General features: G+C 36.5%; 1 protein-coding gene across 1 annotated transcript in view; it reads left to right on the plus strand.

Moving 5' to 3' along the window:
• The first annotated feature begins 684 nt into the window (after positions 1-684).
• The window catches only part of LOC121495142 (nucleophosmin-like), a 72,332-nt gene continuing 55,978 nt past the window's right edge, over positions 685-17,038 (plus strand). The window contains exon 1 of the mRNA XM_041762419.1: positions 685-742. Coding sequence (XP_041618353.1) covers positions 685-742 — 58 coding nt within the window. The remainder of the gene's footprint in view (positions 743-17,038) is intronic.

The following is a 17,038-nucleotide window of genomic DNA, read 5'->3' on the forward strand; positions in this document are numbered from 1 at the left end:
ACTACACTCAGGGGCACTACACCATTGGCAAGGAGGTCATTGGCCTTGTCTTGGACCAAATTCAGGAACTGGCTGACCAGTGCATAGTTCTTCAGGGTTTCTTGGTTTTCCATAGCTTTGTAGGGACAGCTGGTTCCAGATTCACCTCCCTGCTGAGGGAACATCTCTCTGTCTATTATAGTAAGAAGTCCAAGCTGGAGTTCTCCCATTTACCCATTACCCTCTGGTTTCTACAGCTGTAGTTGACCCCTACAACTTCATCCTCAATACCCATACCACCTTAGAACACTCTAATTGTGTCTCCATGGTAGACAACAAGGCTATCTATGACATCTGTTGTAGAAACTTCGATATTAAACACATAGCCTACATTAACCTGAATAGGTTGATAGATTGTATTCTCCATAACTGCTTCTGATGGAGTTCTGAATGCTGATCTGACAATTATAGAATTATAGATCTGACAACTATAGAACAACCTGGTGCCCTATCCTCCCATCCACTTCCCTCTGACTACATATGCTCCTGTCATCTCTGCTGAGAAAGCCTACCATGAACAGCTTTCACTGATGCCTGGGCTCACCTGGAACACAAGTTTGACCTGATATATACCAAGTGTGCCTTTGTTTAATAGTATGTGGGTGAGAGTATGGAGGGAGGAGAGTTTTCTGAGGCTGTGAGAATATGGCTTCTCTTGAGAAGGCTTATGAGGAGGTTCATGTGGATTCTGCTGAAAGAGAAGGTGAAGAAGAAGGAGAGAAAGACTAAAGTTAAAATGAATAACAGTGCTGCTTTTACAGGGAAGCTTATTCTGTTGTAAACATTGGAAAACTGTGCTCTGATCATTTAATTTGTGTGTAGCAGTGTATACTCTCATATACAATTACTGACCTGTGATTTAAAACATACTTTGTAACAGACTCAAGCTGTCCATTTCTCTGATGGGTTTGAAGTATTCCCTGTCTTAAAGAAATCATTTATAGCTAATAATTAGAACAGTTGGTGTTTGAGTATAGTTTAAGGTATAGAGTAAGCATTAGGACAACTAATGACTATAGCAATACCTACTAAACTGGTATTGGAGAAAAGGAATTGGAGATACCAGTCCATTATTGTTCCTAGTGTCTACAAAATAGAAGATCAAGTGTACAAAAAATGTTTTAGACATAAAATAAAACATTAAAATGACCCAAAAGAGAAAAGAAAGTTTCCAGAGCATAGTAAGCTACCCAAGTCATGCACAACAAAGTAAAGAAATATACAGAATACAGAAAAAATAAAGCAATAAAAGAGAAAACTTAAAATATGATACTGGAATGAATATAAATAATATATTTTAATATAAATGGGATACACTTATTGAAAGAAAAGTATCTCAGACTGTATTAGAAAGCACAAAGTAAAGTGGTACTGTATGTATGTGATAAATCCAAAGGAGAAAGATTAAAAATAAAAGGACTGTAACAGCATACTGATCTCACACATAAAAGAAAACAAGACTTATGCTCTTATTATAGACAAATATAAGTAAGGGCAAAATGCATTGAATGTGAATAAAGGTATTGTGGGTTGAATCATGTCCTCCAGGAAGATATGTTAAGTCCTGACCCCTGTACCTGTGAATGTGACTTTACTCACTGGAAGTAAGGTGTTTTTGGTGTAATCAAGTTAGGATGACGTCATAATCAATTAGGGTGTGCTCTAATCCAATGATTGGTGTCCCTGGAAGAAAGAATAGAGAGTAGATGAATATGTGAAGATGGAGGGCAGAGATTGGGTGATGCGGCCACAAACCAAGGAACACAAAAATTTGCCAGCAACCACCAGAATTTGGAACTAGGCAAGGATGAACCCTCTCCTAGAGTCTTCAGAGAAAGTGTGGCATTGTTGACACCTTGATTTTGGACTTCTAAACTCCCAAACTGAAAGGCAATATACTTATTTTGTTCTAAATGACCACATTTGTGGTACTTTGTTAGGCACCACAAAAATACACCAGGGAAACAATATTACAATTAATACAATTCATAAACAAAAAGTAGAGTAAATAAAATAAGGCTAAACACATCGGTCATAGGGAAGTCATTTACTCCTCTCAGGCCAGGAAAGATCAAGTATATGAAAGGTACCACAGAAGGCTAAAGGGCAAATTGAAGTAGATGCAGTAGATGTAATGTACCCTGAAAGAGAATGAACATAATTTCCCTGTGCCAATTAAATATTTACTAAAATAATAAATAACAAAATATAGAAATATTACAGACAACTATATCTAATCCCAATGCAACAAAACCAAAAATTAAGATCAAAATTATAAACCATGCCTGACTGACTACTAAAGTAAATGAGAGAAAGCAAAGGAAATAGAGAAGGAAAAAAATATAGCTGGCAAAGATGTGATAGATGGAAATGAATGAACAGAAAAAGAGATCAGGTGAGGATGTTACCTGAATGTTGGTTTAGCAAAAAAATCGAAGTAAAAATTTCAGGATATATAAAAAAAGTGATAAAGAAAATAATGGAATATATGAGATTCAAATAAACAAGTGCTCAGAGAAAATCTTAAAACATTTACATTGTAAACAGTTGGAATGAAAATCAATGCTTTGAACATGCAATTCAAAGTATAGAATTAGTATATGCAAATGTATCTTCCTCCAAAGTCTATATTTGTCCTAATTGGAAAATATTGTAATTTTCCAATGAACTTATGATCAAAAACAAGTATGGTGTCTATTAGAAATATAAATATGTCATTAAAGATTGGAAAGAAGAGGACACAGTATTATTATTTGCAAGGACTACAGTATGCCTTGAGAAGCGTAAGAAAATCAGCTGGGAACTTATACCAAGTGAGAGAATGCAGTAAAATGAGAACAAAATTAATATTAAAAAACTGTGTCCAAACAACTGTACTTTAAAGTGGCAGAAGAGATTCCATTTCTGTTAGAAACAAAGATAAAATACTATGGCTAAACTAAAAAATATACATATATTGAAGGCATATTTACTGAAGAAACTGTAAATGTTATTGATACCTAAAAGGAAACATGAATAGAGGGAAAGGCATACTGATTCCAGATAGGTAGACTCCGTGCAAGGAAGATTTCAGTTTGCCCTAAATTGGTCTATACGTTTAATGCAATTCCAATAAAAATACCAAAAAGCTATTTTTCTCTCTGGAATTAGAGAATCAGATTCTAAAGATCACATGGAAAAAAAGTCATGAGGTAACAGAAAAGTTCTAAAAATGACGACTAGACATAGGTGAAAATCAACTCTCCAAATCACACTAGAGATATTATCTAACTGATGTAATGTCAAATGCATTATTGAAACAGAACAGAGTCCATATATAGAACCAAACAAAGAGGGAATCTTTTATATATAAAAAATGGAGTGAATATTAAGGAAGAAAGGATAAATCAGTTGATAAACACCACAGAGAAAGTTGGATGAAATATAAAAAAGATAAAAATGAAACCATAAAAATACTTGATGAAACCATGGAAGTGCTACTGTTTTGGAGTGAGGTAGACTTTTCTTGGAATGGCTTAAGTCATAAAAACCATACCAAAGAATTGATCCATTCAACTATATAAACATTTTGCCTGGAAAAACACAAAGAAGCCCTATTAGCAGTGCTAAAAAAAAAAGAATACAAACTAAGAAAAAGATATTTCCAACAAATAGCATAAATATAACTAATTTTCATTTTTACTACCTAAAGATCTTTGTATGTATCAGAAAATAAACCAATGGGGGAAAAATAGGCATAAGATAAAAACAATTTAGAGAAAAATGAAATATGGCTTTTAAATACTTAAAAACATGCTAAGCTCTACTTATAGAAATGTATATAAAACTATATTGAGATACCATTTTCCATTCATCCATAAGGGGCATAGAAAAAGAAACATTCTTTTTCATTGTTACAACAGTTTCAATTGTAAAGCTTCTGCAGGAGGTCAGCTTGATAATAAATTCAGTAATAGGTACCAAAGTTTAAAAAGTACTTATGTTTTGATTTAACAAATTCTAAGTATTTTTTCTTCAAGCACTCTAAAATTTAATAGGTACTACAGAAAGGCATATGTATGAGAATAGTCACTCAAACATTGTTTGCGACACTTAGAACTATTTTAAGTGTTGAATAATAAGATACAGAATTCAATCTTCTGCTATAGCTTGATTATATCACCATTGTGCACTGGTGTAGGCTTAGATTGTATTTAGAAGAATTCATACAAAAATGATAATAGTGTTTGTATATTGGGAAGGATACACGAAAATAAAAAAGAGGGAAAGATTCTTACTCTCACTGGATGCACATTTGTAACTTTTGATGTATACTGTGTGCATGTTATTAGCCATTCAAAAGAAGCAGAAAAAATAAAATGGGGTTGGTGGGGCAAGATGGCAGAGGAGTAGGGTCCCCAAGGGGTCACCTTTCCCCACCAACTCACCTAGATAACTTTCAAATCATCCTGAAAACCTACTAATTCTACCTGAGATTTAAAGAGAGAACAGCTGGAATGCTACAGAGAGAAGAGCATGCGCTTCTAGCAAGTACAACTTGTTTTTAGCCACTCTGCACTGAGCAAAATGACTAGAAAGAAGAACTCACCACAAAAGAAAGAATCAGAAACAGTACTCTCTGCCACAGAGTTACATAATTTGGATTACAATTCGATGTCAGAAAGCCAATTCAGAAGCACAATTATAAAGCTACTGGTGGCTCTGGAAAAAAGCATAAAGGATTCAAGAGACTTCATGACTGCAGAATTTAGATCCAATCAGGCTGAAATAAAAAATCAATTAAATGAGATGCAATCCAAACTGGAGGTCCTAACAATGAGAGCTAATGAGGTAGAAGAAAGAGGGAGTGACATAGAAGACAAATTGATGGCAAGGAAGGAAGCTGAGGAAAAAAAGAGAAAAACAATTAAAAGACCAGGAGGAAAGGTTAAGAGAAATAAATGACAGCCTCGGAAGGAAAAATCTACATTTAATTGGGGTTCCAAAGGACACTGAAAGGGACAGAGGACCAGAAAGCATATTTAAACAAATCATAATTTCCCTAATTTGGGGAGGGATACAGACATTCAGATCCAGGAGATGGAGATTCCCCCACCCCCAAAAAAAAATCAATAAAAAGCATTCAACACCTCAACATTTATTTTTTTTTAAAGATTTTACTTATTTATTCATGAGAGACACACAGAGAGAGAGAGAGAGAGAGGCAGAGATACAGGCAGAGGGAGAAGCAGTCTCCATGTAGGGAGCCTGATGTGGGACTCAATCCCAGGTCTCCAGGATCACACCCTGAGGTGGAGGCAGCGCTAAACTGCTGAACCACCTGGACTGTCCCAACACCTTGACATTTAATAGTGAAACTTGCAGATTCCAAAGATAAAGAAAAAATCCTTAAAGCAGTAAGAGACAAGAGATGCCTAACTTATATGGGGAGAAATATTAGATTAACAGCAGACCTCTCTACGGAGACCTGGCAGGCCAGAAAAGGGCTGGCAGGATATATTCAGGGTCCTAAATGAGAAGAACATGCAGCCAAGAATACTTTATCCAGCAAGGCTCTCATTCAGAATAGAAGGAGAGAGAAAGAGCTTCCAAGATAGGCAGAAACTGAAAGAATATGTGACCACCAAACCAGCTCTGCAAGAAATATTAAGGGGGACTCTGTAAAAGAAAGAGGATGCCTAAAGAAATAATCTACAAAAACAAGGACTGAGTAGGTATTTGATGACACTAAATTCATATCTTTCAATAGTAACTCTGAACATGAATGGGCTTAATGATCCCATCAAAAGATGCAGGGTTTCAGACTGGTTAAAAAAGCAAGATCCATCTATTAGCTGTCTATGAGAGACTCATTTTAGACCTAAGGACACCTGAGCCTGAAAATGGAAGGTTGGAGAACTATTTATCAATCAAATGGTCCTCAAAAGAAAGCAGGGGTAGCAATCCTCATATCAGATAAATTAAAGTTTATCCCAAAGACTGTAGTAAGAGATGAAGAGTGACACTATATCATACTTAAAGGATCTATCCAACAAGAAGACCTAACAATCATGAATATTTATGCCCCTAATGTGGGGGCTGCCAAGTATATCAATCAATTAATAACCAAAGTAAAGACATACTTAGATAATACACTAATACTGGGAGACTTCAACACGACACTTTCTGCAAATGACAGACATTCTAAGCACAAAATCTCCAAAGAAACAAGAGCTTTAAATGATACACTGGACCAGATAGATTTCACAGATATTTACAGAACTTTACATCCAAACACAACTGAATACACATTCTTCTCAAGTGCACATGGAACTTTCTCCAGAGTAGACCAAATACTGGGTCACAAATCAGGTCTTAACCGAAACCAAAGGATTGTGATTGTCCCCTGCATATTTTCAGACCATAATGCTTTGAAACTTGAACTCAATCACAAGAAGAAATTCAAACACATGGAGATTAAATAGCATCCTGCTAAAAGACGAAAGGGTCAACCAGGAAATTAGAGAAGAATTAAAAAGATTCATGGAAACTAATGAGAATGGAGATACAACCATTCAAAATCTCTGGGATACAGCAAAAGCAGTCCTGAGAGGGAAATACATCACAATACAAGCATCCCTCAAAAAATTGGAAAAAAACTCAAAAACACAAGCTAACCTTGCACCAAAAGGAACTGGAGAAAGAACATCAAATAAAATCTACACCAAGCAGAAGAGAGTTAATAAAGATTTGAGCAGAACTCAATGAAATAGAGACCAGAAGAACTGTAGAACAGATAAACAAAACCAGGAGTTGGTTCTTTGAAAGAATTAATAAGATAGATAAACCATCAGCCAGCCTTATTAAAAACAAAAGAAATGGGATCCCTGGGTGGCTCAGCAGTTTAGCGCCTGCCTTTGGCCCAGGGCATGATCCTAGAGTCCCAGGATTGAGTCCCGCATCAGGCTCCCTGCATGGAGCCTGCTTCTCCCTCTGCCTGTGTCTTTGCCTCTCTCTTTGTGTGTCTCTCATGAATAAATAAAATCTTAAAAATAAATAAATAAATAAATAAATAAATAAATGGCTAATTAATAAAATCACGAATGAAAATGGAGAGATCACCACCAATACCAAGGAAATACAAATGATTTTAAAGACATATTATAAGGAGCTATACGCCAATAAATTAGGCAATCTAGAAGAAAGGGATGCATTTCTGGAAAGCCACAAACTACCAAAAGTGGAACAGGAAGAAATAGAAAACCTGAACAGGCCAATAACCAGCGAGGAAATTGAAGCAGTCATCATAAACCTCCCAAGACACAAAAGTCCAGGGCCAGATGGCTTCCCAGGGGAATTCTATCAAACATTTAAAGAAGAAACAATACCTGTTCTACAGAAGATGTTCTGAAAGATAGAAAGGGATGAAATACTTCCAAACTCATTCTATGAGCCAGCATCACCTTAATTCCAAAACCAGACAAAGACCCCACCAAAAAGGAGAATTATAGACCAATATCCCTGATGAACACAGATGTAAAAATTCTCAACAAGATACTAGCCAATAGGATCCAACAGTACTTTAAGATTATTCACCATGACCAAGTGGGATTTATCCCCGGGATGCAAGGCTGGTTCAACACTTGTAAAGCAATAAATGTAATAGATCATATCAACAAGAGAAAAAACAAGAACCATATGATCCTCTCAATAGATGCAGAGAAAGCATTTGACAAAATACAGCATCCATTCCTGATCAAAACTCCTCAGAATGTAGGGATAGAAGGAACATTCCTCAGCATCTTAAAAGCCATCTACGAAAAGCCCACAGCAAATATCATTCTCAATGGGGAAGCACTGGGAGCCTTTCCCCTAAGATCGGGAACACGACAGGGATGTCCATTCTCACCATTGCTATTCAACATAGTACTAGAAGTCCTAGCCTCAGCAATCAGGCAACAAAAAAGAAATAAAAGACATTCAAATTGGCAAAGAAGAAGTCAAACTCTCCCTCTTCGCCGATGACATGATACTCTACGTAGAAAACCCAAAAGCCTCCACCCCAAGATTGCTAGAACTCATACAGCAATTTGGTAGCATGGCAGGATACAAAATCAATGCCCAGAAATCAGTGGCATTTCTATAGACTAACAATGAAACTGAAGAAAGAGAAATTAAGGAGTCAATCCCATTTACAATTGCACTCAAAAGCATAAGATACCTAGGAATAAACCTAACCAAAGAGGTAAAGGATCTCTACCCTAAAAACTACCGAACACTTCTGAAAGAAATTTAGGAAGACACAAAGAGATGGAAAAATATTCCATGCTCATGGATTGGCAGAATTAATATTGTGAAAATGTCGATGTTACCCAGGGCAATTTACACGTTTAATGCAATCCCTATCAAAATACCATGGACTTTTTTCAGAGTTGGAACAAATCATCTTAAGATTTGTGTGGAATCAGAAAAGACCCCAAATAACCAGGGGAATATTGAAAAAGAAAACCAGAGCTGGGGGCATCACAATGCCAGATTTCAGGTTGTATTACAAAGCTGTGATCATCAAGACAGTATGGTACTGGCACAAAAACAGACACATAGATCAATGGAACAGAATAGAGAACCTAGAAATGGGCCCTCAACTCTATGGCCAACTAATATTCTACAAAGCAAGATACATCTATGAAGGCAAGGAAACAAACACAAAATGAATTATTGGGACTTGATCAAGATAAGAACCTTTTGCACAGCAAAGGATACAGTCAACAAAACTAAAAGACAACCTAGAATGGGAGAAGATATTTGCAAATGACATAGCAGATAAAGGGCTAGTATCCAAAATCTATAAAGAACTTCTTAAACTCAACAGCAAAGAAACAAACAATCCAATCATGAAATGGGCAAAAGACATGAACAGAAATTTCACAGAGAAAGACATAGACACAGCCAACAAGCACATGAAAAAATTCACCGCATCAGGGAAATACAAATCAAAACCACAATGAGATACCACCTCACACCAGTGAGAATGGGGAAAATTAACAAGGCAGGAAACAACAAATGTTGGAGAGGATGCAGAGAAAGGGGAACCTTCTTTCACTGTTGGTGGGAATGTGAACTGGTGCAGCCACCATGGAAAACTGTGTGGAGGTTCCTCAAAGAGTTACAAATAGAGCTACCCTATGGCCAGCAATTGCACTGCTGGGGATTTACCCCAAAGATACAGATGCAGTGAGAGGGCAGGACACCCGCACCCCAATGTTTATAGCAGCAATGTCCACAATAGCCAAACTGTGGGAGGATCCTCGGTGTCCATTGACAAATGAATGGATAAAGAAGCTGTGGTCTATGTAAACAATGGAATATTACTCAGCCATTAGAAATGACAAATACCCACCATTTGCTTCGACGTGGATGGAACTGGAGGGTATTATGCTGAATGAAGTCAGTCAATTGGAGGACAAACATATGGTCTCATTCATTTGGAGAATAGAAAAAATAGTGAAAGGGAATAAAGGGGAAAGAAAAGAATATGAGTGGGAAATATCAGTGATGGCGACAGAACATGAGAGACTCCTAACTCTGGGAAACAAACAAGGGGTAGTGGAAGGGAAGGTGGGTGAGGGGTTGGGGTGACTGGGTGACAGGCACCGAGGGGGGCACTTGACGGGATGAGCACTGGGTTTCATGCTATATGTTGGCAAATTGAACTCCAATAAAAAAATACAAAAAAAAATATGTATATAATGGGAGTGAAAGTGTTGTAGGAGGTATTTCATAAGTATTTTTATACTGACTTATACTTGGTGTGAAGTTTTCCTTTAAAACTTTAATATTATACTATTTTGTGTATTAGAATAGTTCTGTTTAATTTTTGGAGGCGAATATACACACTGGATTGTTTGACTACACACAAGCTTCCAAATATTTACACTAAGTTAGAAGTTATCAGTTTTTTCCACCATTGATCTGGTGCCCCATTTATGCTTAGTAAGGTAGGAAAAAATTAGAAATTATTTTTCCCCAAACTAGAGTTATCAAATCAGCATTTCCTGCAAGCTTATGTATTTAATATTTGACTCAGAGCTGTTGAATGCTGCCCATTTGCATAGGCCAGTTAATAGGTCCTCCAAATATTTAATTTGTATGTGAGATACATCTAACCCAGAGGCTCTCATCTGTCTTGATTTAATTTGATACTCTATTTCTTTATTTTAGAACAATCTTAATATTTACTACAAAGATATTAGTTTCCACTAAAATTTCATCATGGACCTTTTTATTCACTTTGCAAATATTTATTTAAGTTGTGAGTGTATAAAATACGAGGGGTGTGTGTATAGAAGATAGTGGAACAGAAAATTACATGTAAACATCATATTCTGAAGTGCCTTAATAAGCCTCTGATATTTTGCTGTAATGTGAAATATTTATTTACATTTGCATTCAACTTACATTAATTGGATGGCAAGCACCGGAATATAAAAATAAATGAGCCATGGTCACTGATAATCTAGAAGTGTAGAGATATATATGAATGATTAATTATAATACAATGTGGCAGATGAAGTATGGAAAGATATACATGAGCCAAGAGGAAAAACATATACCCCAAGGTGGAGAATGGAAAAGTAGAAATCTTGCTGGATTTGGTGACTCTGAGTCTGAAGCAAACAGTTGCCCTCAACAAGGGAAAATACAGAGAATATTGCCTAATGGGAAGCAGTAGTTTTGAATCCTAGAATCTAAAACATACTAACTGCATGACCCACGGGAAAGTTATTTAATCTCTTTAAAATGGTGATCATAATAGTCCATTTCTGTCAGCATTGACTGACAATTAAATGAAATAATTAGAACAGTAGTACCTGGAGTATAGTAAGAATAGTATAGATATAAACTACTACTTTTTTAAATTATTAATTGGAGGAGAAAGGGAGGAGGAAGAAAAGAGCCCTGCAGACAAGAAGGAGAAGGAGAAGAAATAAAAGTGTACTGAAGCAGGAGAAGAAATAAAAGCTCTGTTACAGGATGAAGTTCAAGGGAAGAATGGCAAATGATGTTGCTGGAGGCAAAGGCAGAGACCGGAACACTGTGGCCTTGAATATGATCTTTAGGCACTTGGAAATCATGCTGATGTGAGGATAGATAGTCTTTGCAGGGGAATATTGTGGAGATGTGATCCATGGGTCTCATGGATTCCTTCTTGGAACCAGGTTATTGGCAAAGAAGAAAGCATCTGTATAGCAGGGAGATGATAATTTAGGAAGTGAGGCATTATTCACAACCCCTTTTCCTATTTTTTGAAATCCAGAACCTCTCCTTTTAAACAGTTAAACCTTTCAATTTGCTAAAATGTCAGCTCAGTTGAACATTATGGAGAATAAGGAAGTATAAGAGTCTCTCCTGACAAATTATGCCTTTTCTCTGTTGATGTAAATGCTCCCTGAAATCACCCTTAAATTCTCCTCTATTCCTGAGGAACTGGTTGGGAACCGAAGCAGGTTATAATAATTTAATCTCTACATAAATTCATAAAATGGAAGTGACAGGACAAAGTTTCACCCTACTATATTCTGAATGTTCACATCTCATTTCTGGATGCCATTGAATCTTTATCCATTAAAAGAACATCAGATCCTTAAAAGTCTAGTAACTTTCTTCTTATTTGATTCGATGTGGCATTCTGAAGAGATTCAGGACATTTTCCATTTCTGCTTTTACACATTTGAATTCTGTGTAGATGCTTCCAAGGTCTTAGTTGCTGAATCTGCATTGTTGAGATGAAATCATGAGCCTTTTGATTTAATGTAAGAGCTTCATTATTCTCAGCTGTGTCATTTGGTGCCTGTATCTCTGCTGCCTGAAAATGCCATTAGGATTCATCTAAATAAACAAAGCTCTCCTAAAATTTACTTTCCATCTGAGAACAATAGGAAAAGTAGCAGGAAGGGTACAAAGAAGCTTAAAGAGGATGCACAATATAAGTGGGGGATTTGAATGAGAATAAAATATGTACATATTTTTTTGTCTCATGCCAACATTTTGAAAATTTATGATAAATTCAGAGAACAAAACCCCATTTCCTTCCCGTAGAAAAGTTAAGATTAAAGATGTTAGGATATTTTCTCTTTTAGGTCATGGTTATTTTGTATTTCACAAAGCTGAAATGGATGCTTAATCCTATGACATTCATGTTTATATTAATTATGTACTTTCTACAGATAGATTAAATTTAGTGTATCAGAGAAGGTGGAAAAAGTACCCTGTACAACCTTATCTGTGAAATCAGGCTTTGAAATAAACAATTACCTTTTCCAAAGCAAGACCTTACTACTAAAGTGCCAATTAAAGGGAAAAAAATGAGAGGTAGAGCCTGGGAGATCACCTAAGACTTATGTTTTCCAAAGTGGGGGACATATAGCACAGTGATAGGGTAATATAGTTTTGGACATAATACTACAATGGAATTAAATTACATGGAAACAAGTAATAAGGAACATGTTGCTGTTTCAGTTCTCTTTTTGGTGCTTCTGATTACTTCAGGGCTGTGTTGTGTTGAAGCTGAAGTTACCAGAGCTGATGTTTTGCCTCTTCTCTCAGTATGTTCAATAACGTCACCTTAAGACCTTGAAATTATCCATGGCATGAGTATTTACACCACAGAAATCATAAAATACTACAAGTCATCCTCCTTCAGTGGTTAGGCATTGACCAATACCTGTCTGATGAAAGGGATGACTGATCCTTCTTTAAAGACCAGGGCCTGAGGCTCAGAGCCCTCTGCACACACATAGACTCTCTTAACATAATTTTCCTTTCATTGTCTTTGATTTTAGAGTTGCCTTTAATTTATACCAGAATTATGCTGGCTTAAAGTAATGAGGTGTATGAAGTAATGAGGTGTATGAAGATATGAAGTATCTTTCTTTAAATATATTCATTTAAATCAATCCAATAAAAAGTATGAGACAGTTTTTAAAAATGGTAATAATATAGATGATATGTAAAGAAAACCAAATAAGAAAGCGGTACCGGTAAATCTAAATTTGGAGGCACACTGCTCTGGACAATTTTTCATTATTTATTACTGTACATTCAATGGCTTTTAGTTTCCAGTCATAATTTCTACCCTGATAAACTAACCTGGAGGAGTAGGGCCAGGGTATCAAGGAAATATGCTTGCTTTCTCTTTTATCTTTTGTTTTCTCTTTATCTTCACCCAATTCAAGGTTCTGTGAAAGCTAAAAGCTTTAAATGAGGATTTCTCTTTAGCTGAGCCTGGCCCTCTTTTGAATGGTCCTATTTGAATGTTTGAAGTGATTCTGTAGTTTTCTATCTAAAACATAAAAACTCTTGCCTCTTGGTTCTTCTGTTAGGTCTTGGATGTCTTCCCAGGACTTATGTTGTGAATATTGGTGAGGATTAATGGCTGAGGTGGGGGCGGGGAGAGACAAGTAGAAAACTTTGTGGCTTCAGAGACTTTATTTGTGGTTTGTTTTCCTATGTGTTTGAGAAGAAAGGGGAACAGATAGTATGGAGGCCGGAAGAGACTGTGGCAAGTACATTATCACTGTAATGTTGACTTTGATGGCCTTCTTTTGGCCATTTTACTGATATCTAAGATATATAAACAAGACCAATTCCTTCTCATAACTCAAACCAACAGCTGATTTATACAGCTCTATATAGTCTCTTGCTGACATGAACATCAGTAGTCAGAAAGAAATGTGCTCTTTAATCCCTTTTCTGACTGTCATTCTCTTCAAAGACAGTATTTCCAGGAAGATATAAAGGTGAAAATGTAAGAAAATGTGGAAAACAGTTTTAAAATTTGTCATTGTTCAATATTTAGAAGTCAGGAATTAGTTATTTCTCCTTGCTGAGGAATTTTTTTTCTTCCGTGTTCAGTCTCCTAGACAAGCCCAGGATGGAGACAAAATATTTTAGAAGATTTTAAATACAGGATAAGATTAAACCATTGTTCAAATGGTTTTTTGAAAGCAATAAGGTTTGCTCAAACATTTGATCTTGATTTCCATTTGCTCCTTATATAAAAATAAATCCAGGTAGATAGAAGCTGAGTCACCACTCAGGCAAAAGACATTTTATGTTGTCTTTCAAATACGAATGCTATTATAGTGACAATTACACATGTAGAAAATGCCTACGTTGCCTTTTGTTCCTGTGTAGCAGACAGCTGTTATGTGCATGCGTGTGAATGTGTGTATATGTGCCTATGTGTATATAGTACAGCATCATAATGTCCATTTGTTTTTCCACTATACCATGTTCTGTGAACCTCTGTCTTTAAACAGAACAACTTCCATTTCAAAATAAATATTTTGTTAGGGATAGCTCTCTGGACTGGAGAGCCTGTGGGGAGTCTCTGGAGAGACCCATGGAGGAGGCTTCCATGGTAAATCCATCCTGTGCCTTTATTTACCAGCAAAATAAGATGCCAGTCTCAGCGAGAGAAACACCTGGGCCTGTAGAAGAAGGTTGATAGGTGGCAGGAGGCAGGCCTAGGCCTGTGGGTGCAAGACAGTAGTTTGGGTATGAGGACAACAATGGGTAAAAGAGAGAATTGCTGGGAAGAAGACCTCTGCCCCTTATGGGGCAGCCCCTTTGTATACTAACACAAGTAGCATATACATAGATAAAAATGTAAGTGAAAGACTTAGAGTTCTGTCAATAGCCAAGCTTCAGGGACTTACAGCTGAATGAATGAATGAATGAATGAATGAATGAATGAATGAATGAAATATATATTTATATTATATATATATATACAATCAAAATATTTTTTAAAGATTTTATTTATTCATGAGAGACAGAGAGAGAAAGAGAGAGAGAGAGAGGCAGAGACACAGGCAGAGGGAGGAGCAGGCTCCATGCAGGGAGTCTGATGCAGGACTCGATTCCAGGACTCCAGCATCACGCCCTGGGCTGAAGGCAGGCACTAAACCGCTGAGCCACCCAGGGATCCCTACAATCAAAATATTTTATAAATGAATGTAGAGAAGTTATAAGTGGGCATAATTTTCAGACACTCAATGTTTTTTCCTAAAGCATTATCCAAAAATTCATATGCTTGGATGAAAATGTTATTTAGGAAAGGGAGAATGGAAACTGAGCAAGAGGGAAGAAAAGAAGAGGAATTAACTCTGTTTCTAGTATCATAAAATGTTACATCTGACTTCACAAATAATTACATATTGCTGAAAGAATGCGAAGTCATAGGTTCTTCTTTTTATAGAACAGGACACTGGGACCCAGAGCAGGATTTGAATAAGGCCACACAGTTCTTCTAGGCCCTAGACTAGAATCCAGTTTCCCTGTATCCTCTCCTTGTGGGCATTTTGCTATTCCTATATGTAAAAAAATACAATAAAAAAATACAAATTGACCACAACCAACAGCAGTTATATATATTACTTAGTCATCAACAAAATATATTTACCATGAGTATTTATCTGCTAAGGCATAAATTTACTTGATTTTATTTTACAAACCTTTGCACAAATGAATATCATTCAGAATGTATACTAAAATCTGTGTGTACTGACTCTACACATATTTTAGATATATTAAATGTTTCAATGAATTCATACACAAGGGTGGCCTTTCTGCCTTTTACTTCCCAGAGACTGTAGTTAGTGTGGTCTTGAAGGGATGTTTCCAACCTATGCAAATTTGGGCTCATATTCTCCTTCTGTTCATCGTAGAGAAGTGGACAGAAAAACACTAAAGATGAGATGGGTCTAAACAGAATCTTTCTACAGCCACACACCACTTCATCATGTAACTACCTCTTTCCTAAGCTCAACTGTAATTTCCATGGGACATCATTTCTGACCAGGTGGATACCTTCAGGCAGGTTAGATGATTAGATGACCCTTCCCCATTCTACAGCATCATGGTCTAAGTCTGTATTGAACTAGACTCCAAATTCCTTGACTATACCCAACTAGCTACTATAGCTCCAGACACAAGGTGAAACTCAGGTAGTGTTGGTAAAATGATTATATCTAAACAATATCCCCCAATATAAAGTTTCCCTATTCCCTGTCATCTTTTTGTCATCTTTGGAGAGACACTTGCACTTTCTAGCTTGATTTCTCAATATGTAGTCTTTAATTAAATGATATAATGCAAAGCTACTTGAGATCCAAATCTTTAAAATAAGTATTTTGAAATATAGTAACAAATATAAGGCCATGATAGTGCAGACACTTCATGGTTGCTGAAATAGATGTGTAGCTGAATCTTTAGTTAAGCAAGACAAGAACTAACATGGTAAAATCCAAGATATATTGTCCCTGTGGAAGGAGGAGGAAAAGTGGCTGAGAAACATATATGAAGGGGGTGGGGTGAGGAGGTGTGCTTGGCTAACAGAGTTAGAATTACATACTTTGCTACTTACCTGGTTTTACTTCAGGGGTATTTTTCAACCTAGAATTCCCATTCTAACCTCTGATTCTTCCATTCTCTGCACATTCACGTCCCACTACCTTCTCTTACTAGGTAGAAATCGGCTCCTTTGAGGTTTAGTCTAAGAACCACCTCCTGATTTATCCCTGGGTTTCTGAATTACTGCCTTCCAAATTAATCATTTCTTCTCTGATCCCACAACCCCTTGCTGTACCTCTATTTCAAGGTGTCTTAGTAGGGCATTCTTGATATTTTTGACTAGATAACTCTTTAGTTTTGAAGACCGCTCTTCATTATAGGATGTTGAGCAGCATCTCTGGCCTCTACTCTTTGGATGCAGTAGCACTTCCTTCCCTAGTAGTGGCAATCAAAAACGTCTCCAGACATTGTCAAACATCCCCAAGGTGGCAAAATCACCTTTATTTGAAAGTCATCAGTCTTTTAACTATTGTCACCCAATTTCTGAGAGGAGTCCCATACTTAAGCATATTGTTCCAGTTTTTACTTCGGAAAATATTCTTCTGTAACTCAGTATTTTTTAGATTTTATGAGCATTGTAGTCATCTTAGGGGCTTATTAAAAC

The sequence above is a fragment of the Vulpes lagopus genome, chromosome 7 (genome assembly GCF_018345385.1).
Source record: "Vulpes lagopus strain Blue_001 chromosome 7, ASM1834538v1, whole genome shotgun sequence".
NCBI classification, from domain to species: Eukaryota; Metazoa; Chordata; class Mammalia; order Carnivora; family Canidae; genus Vulpes; species Vulpes lagopus.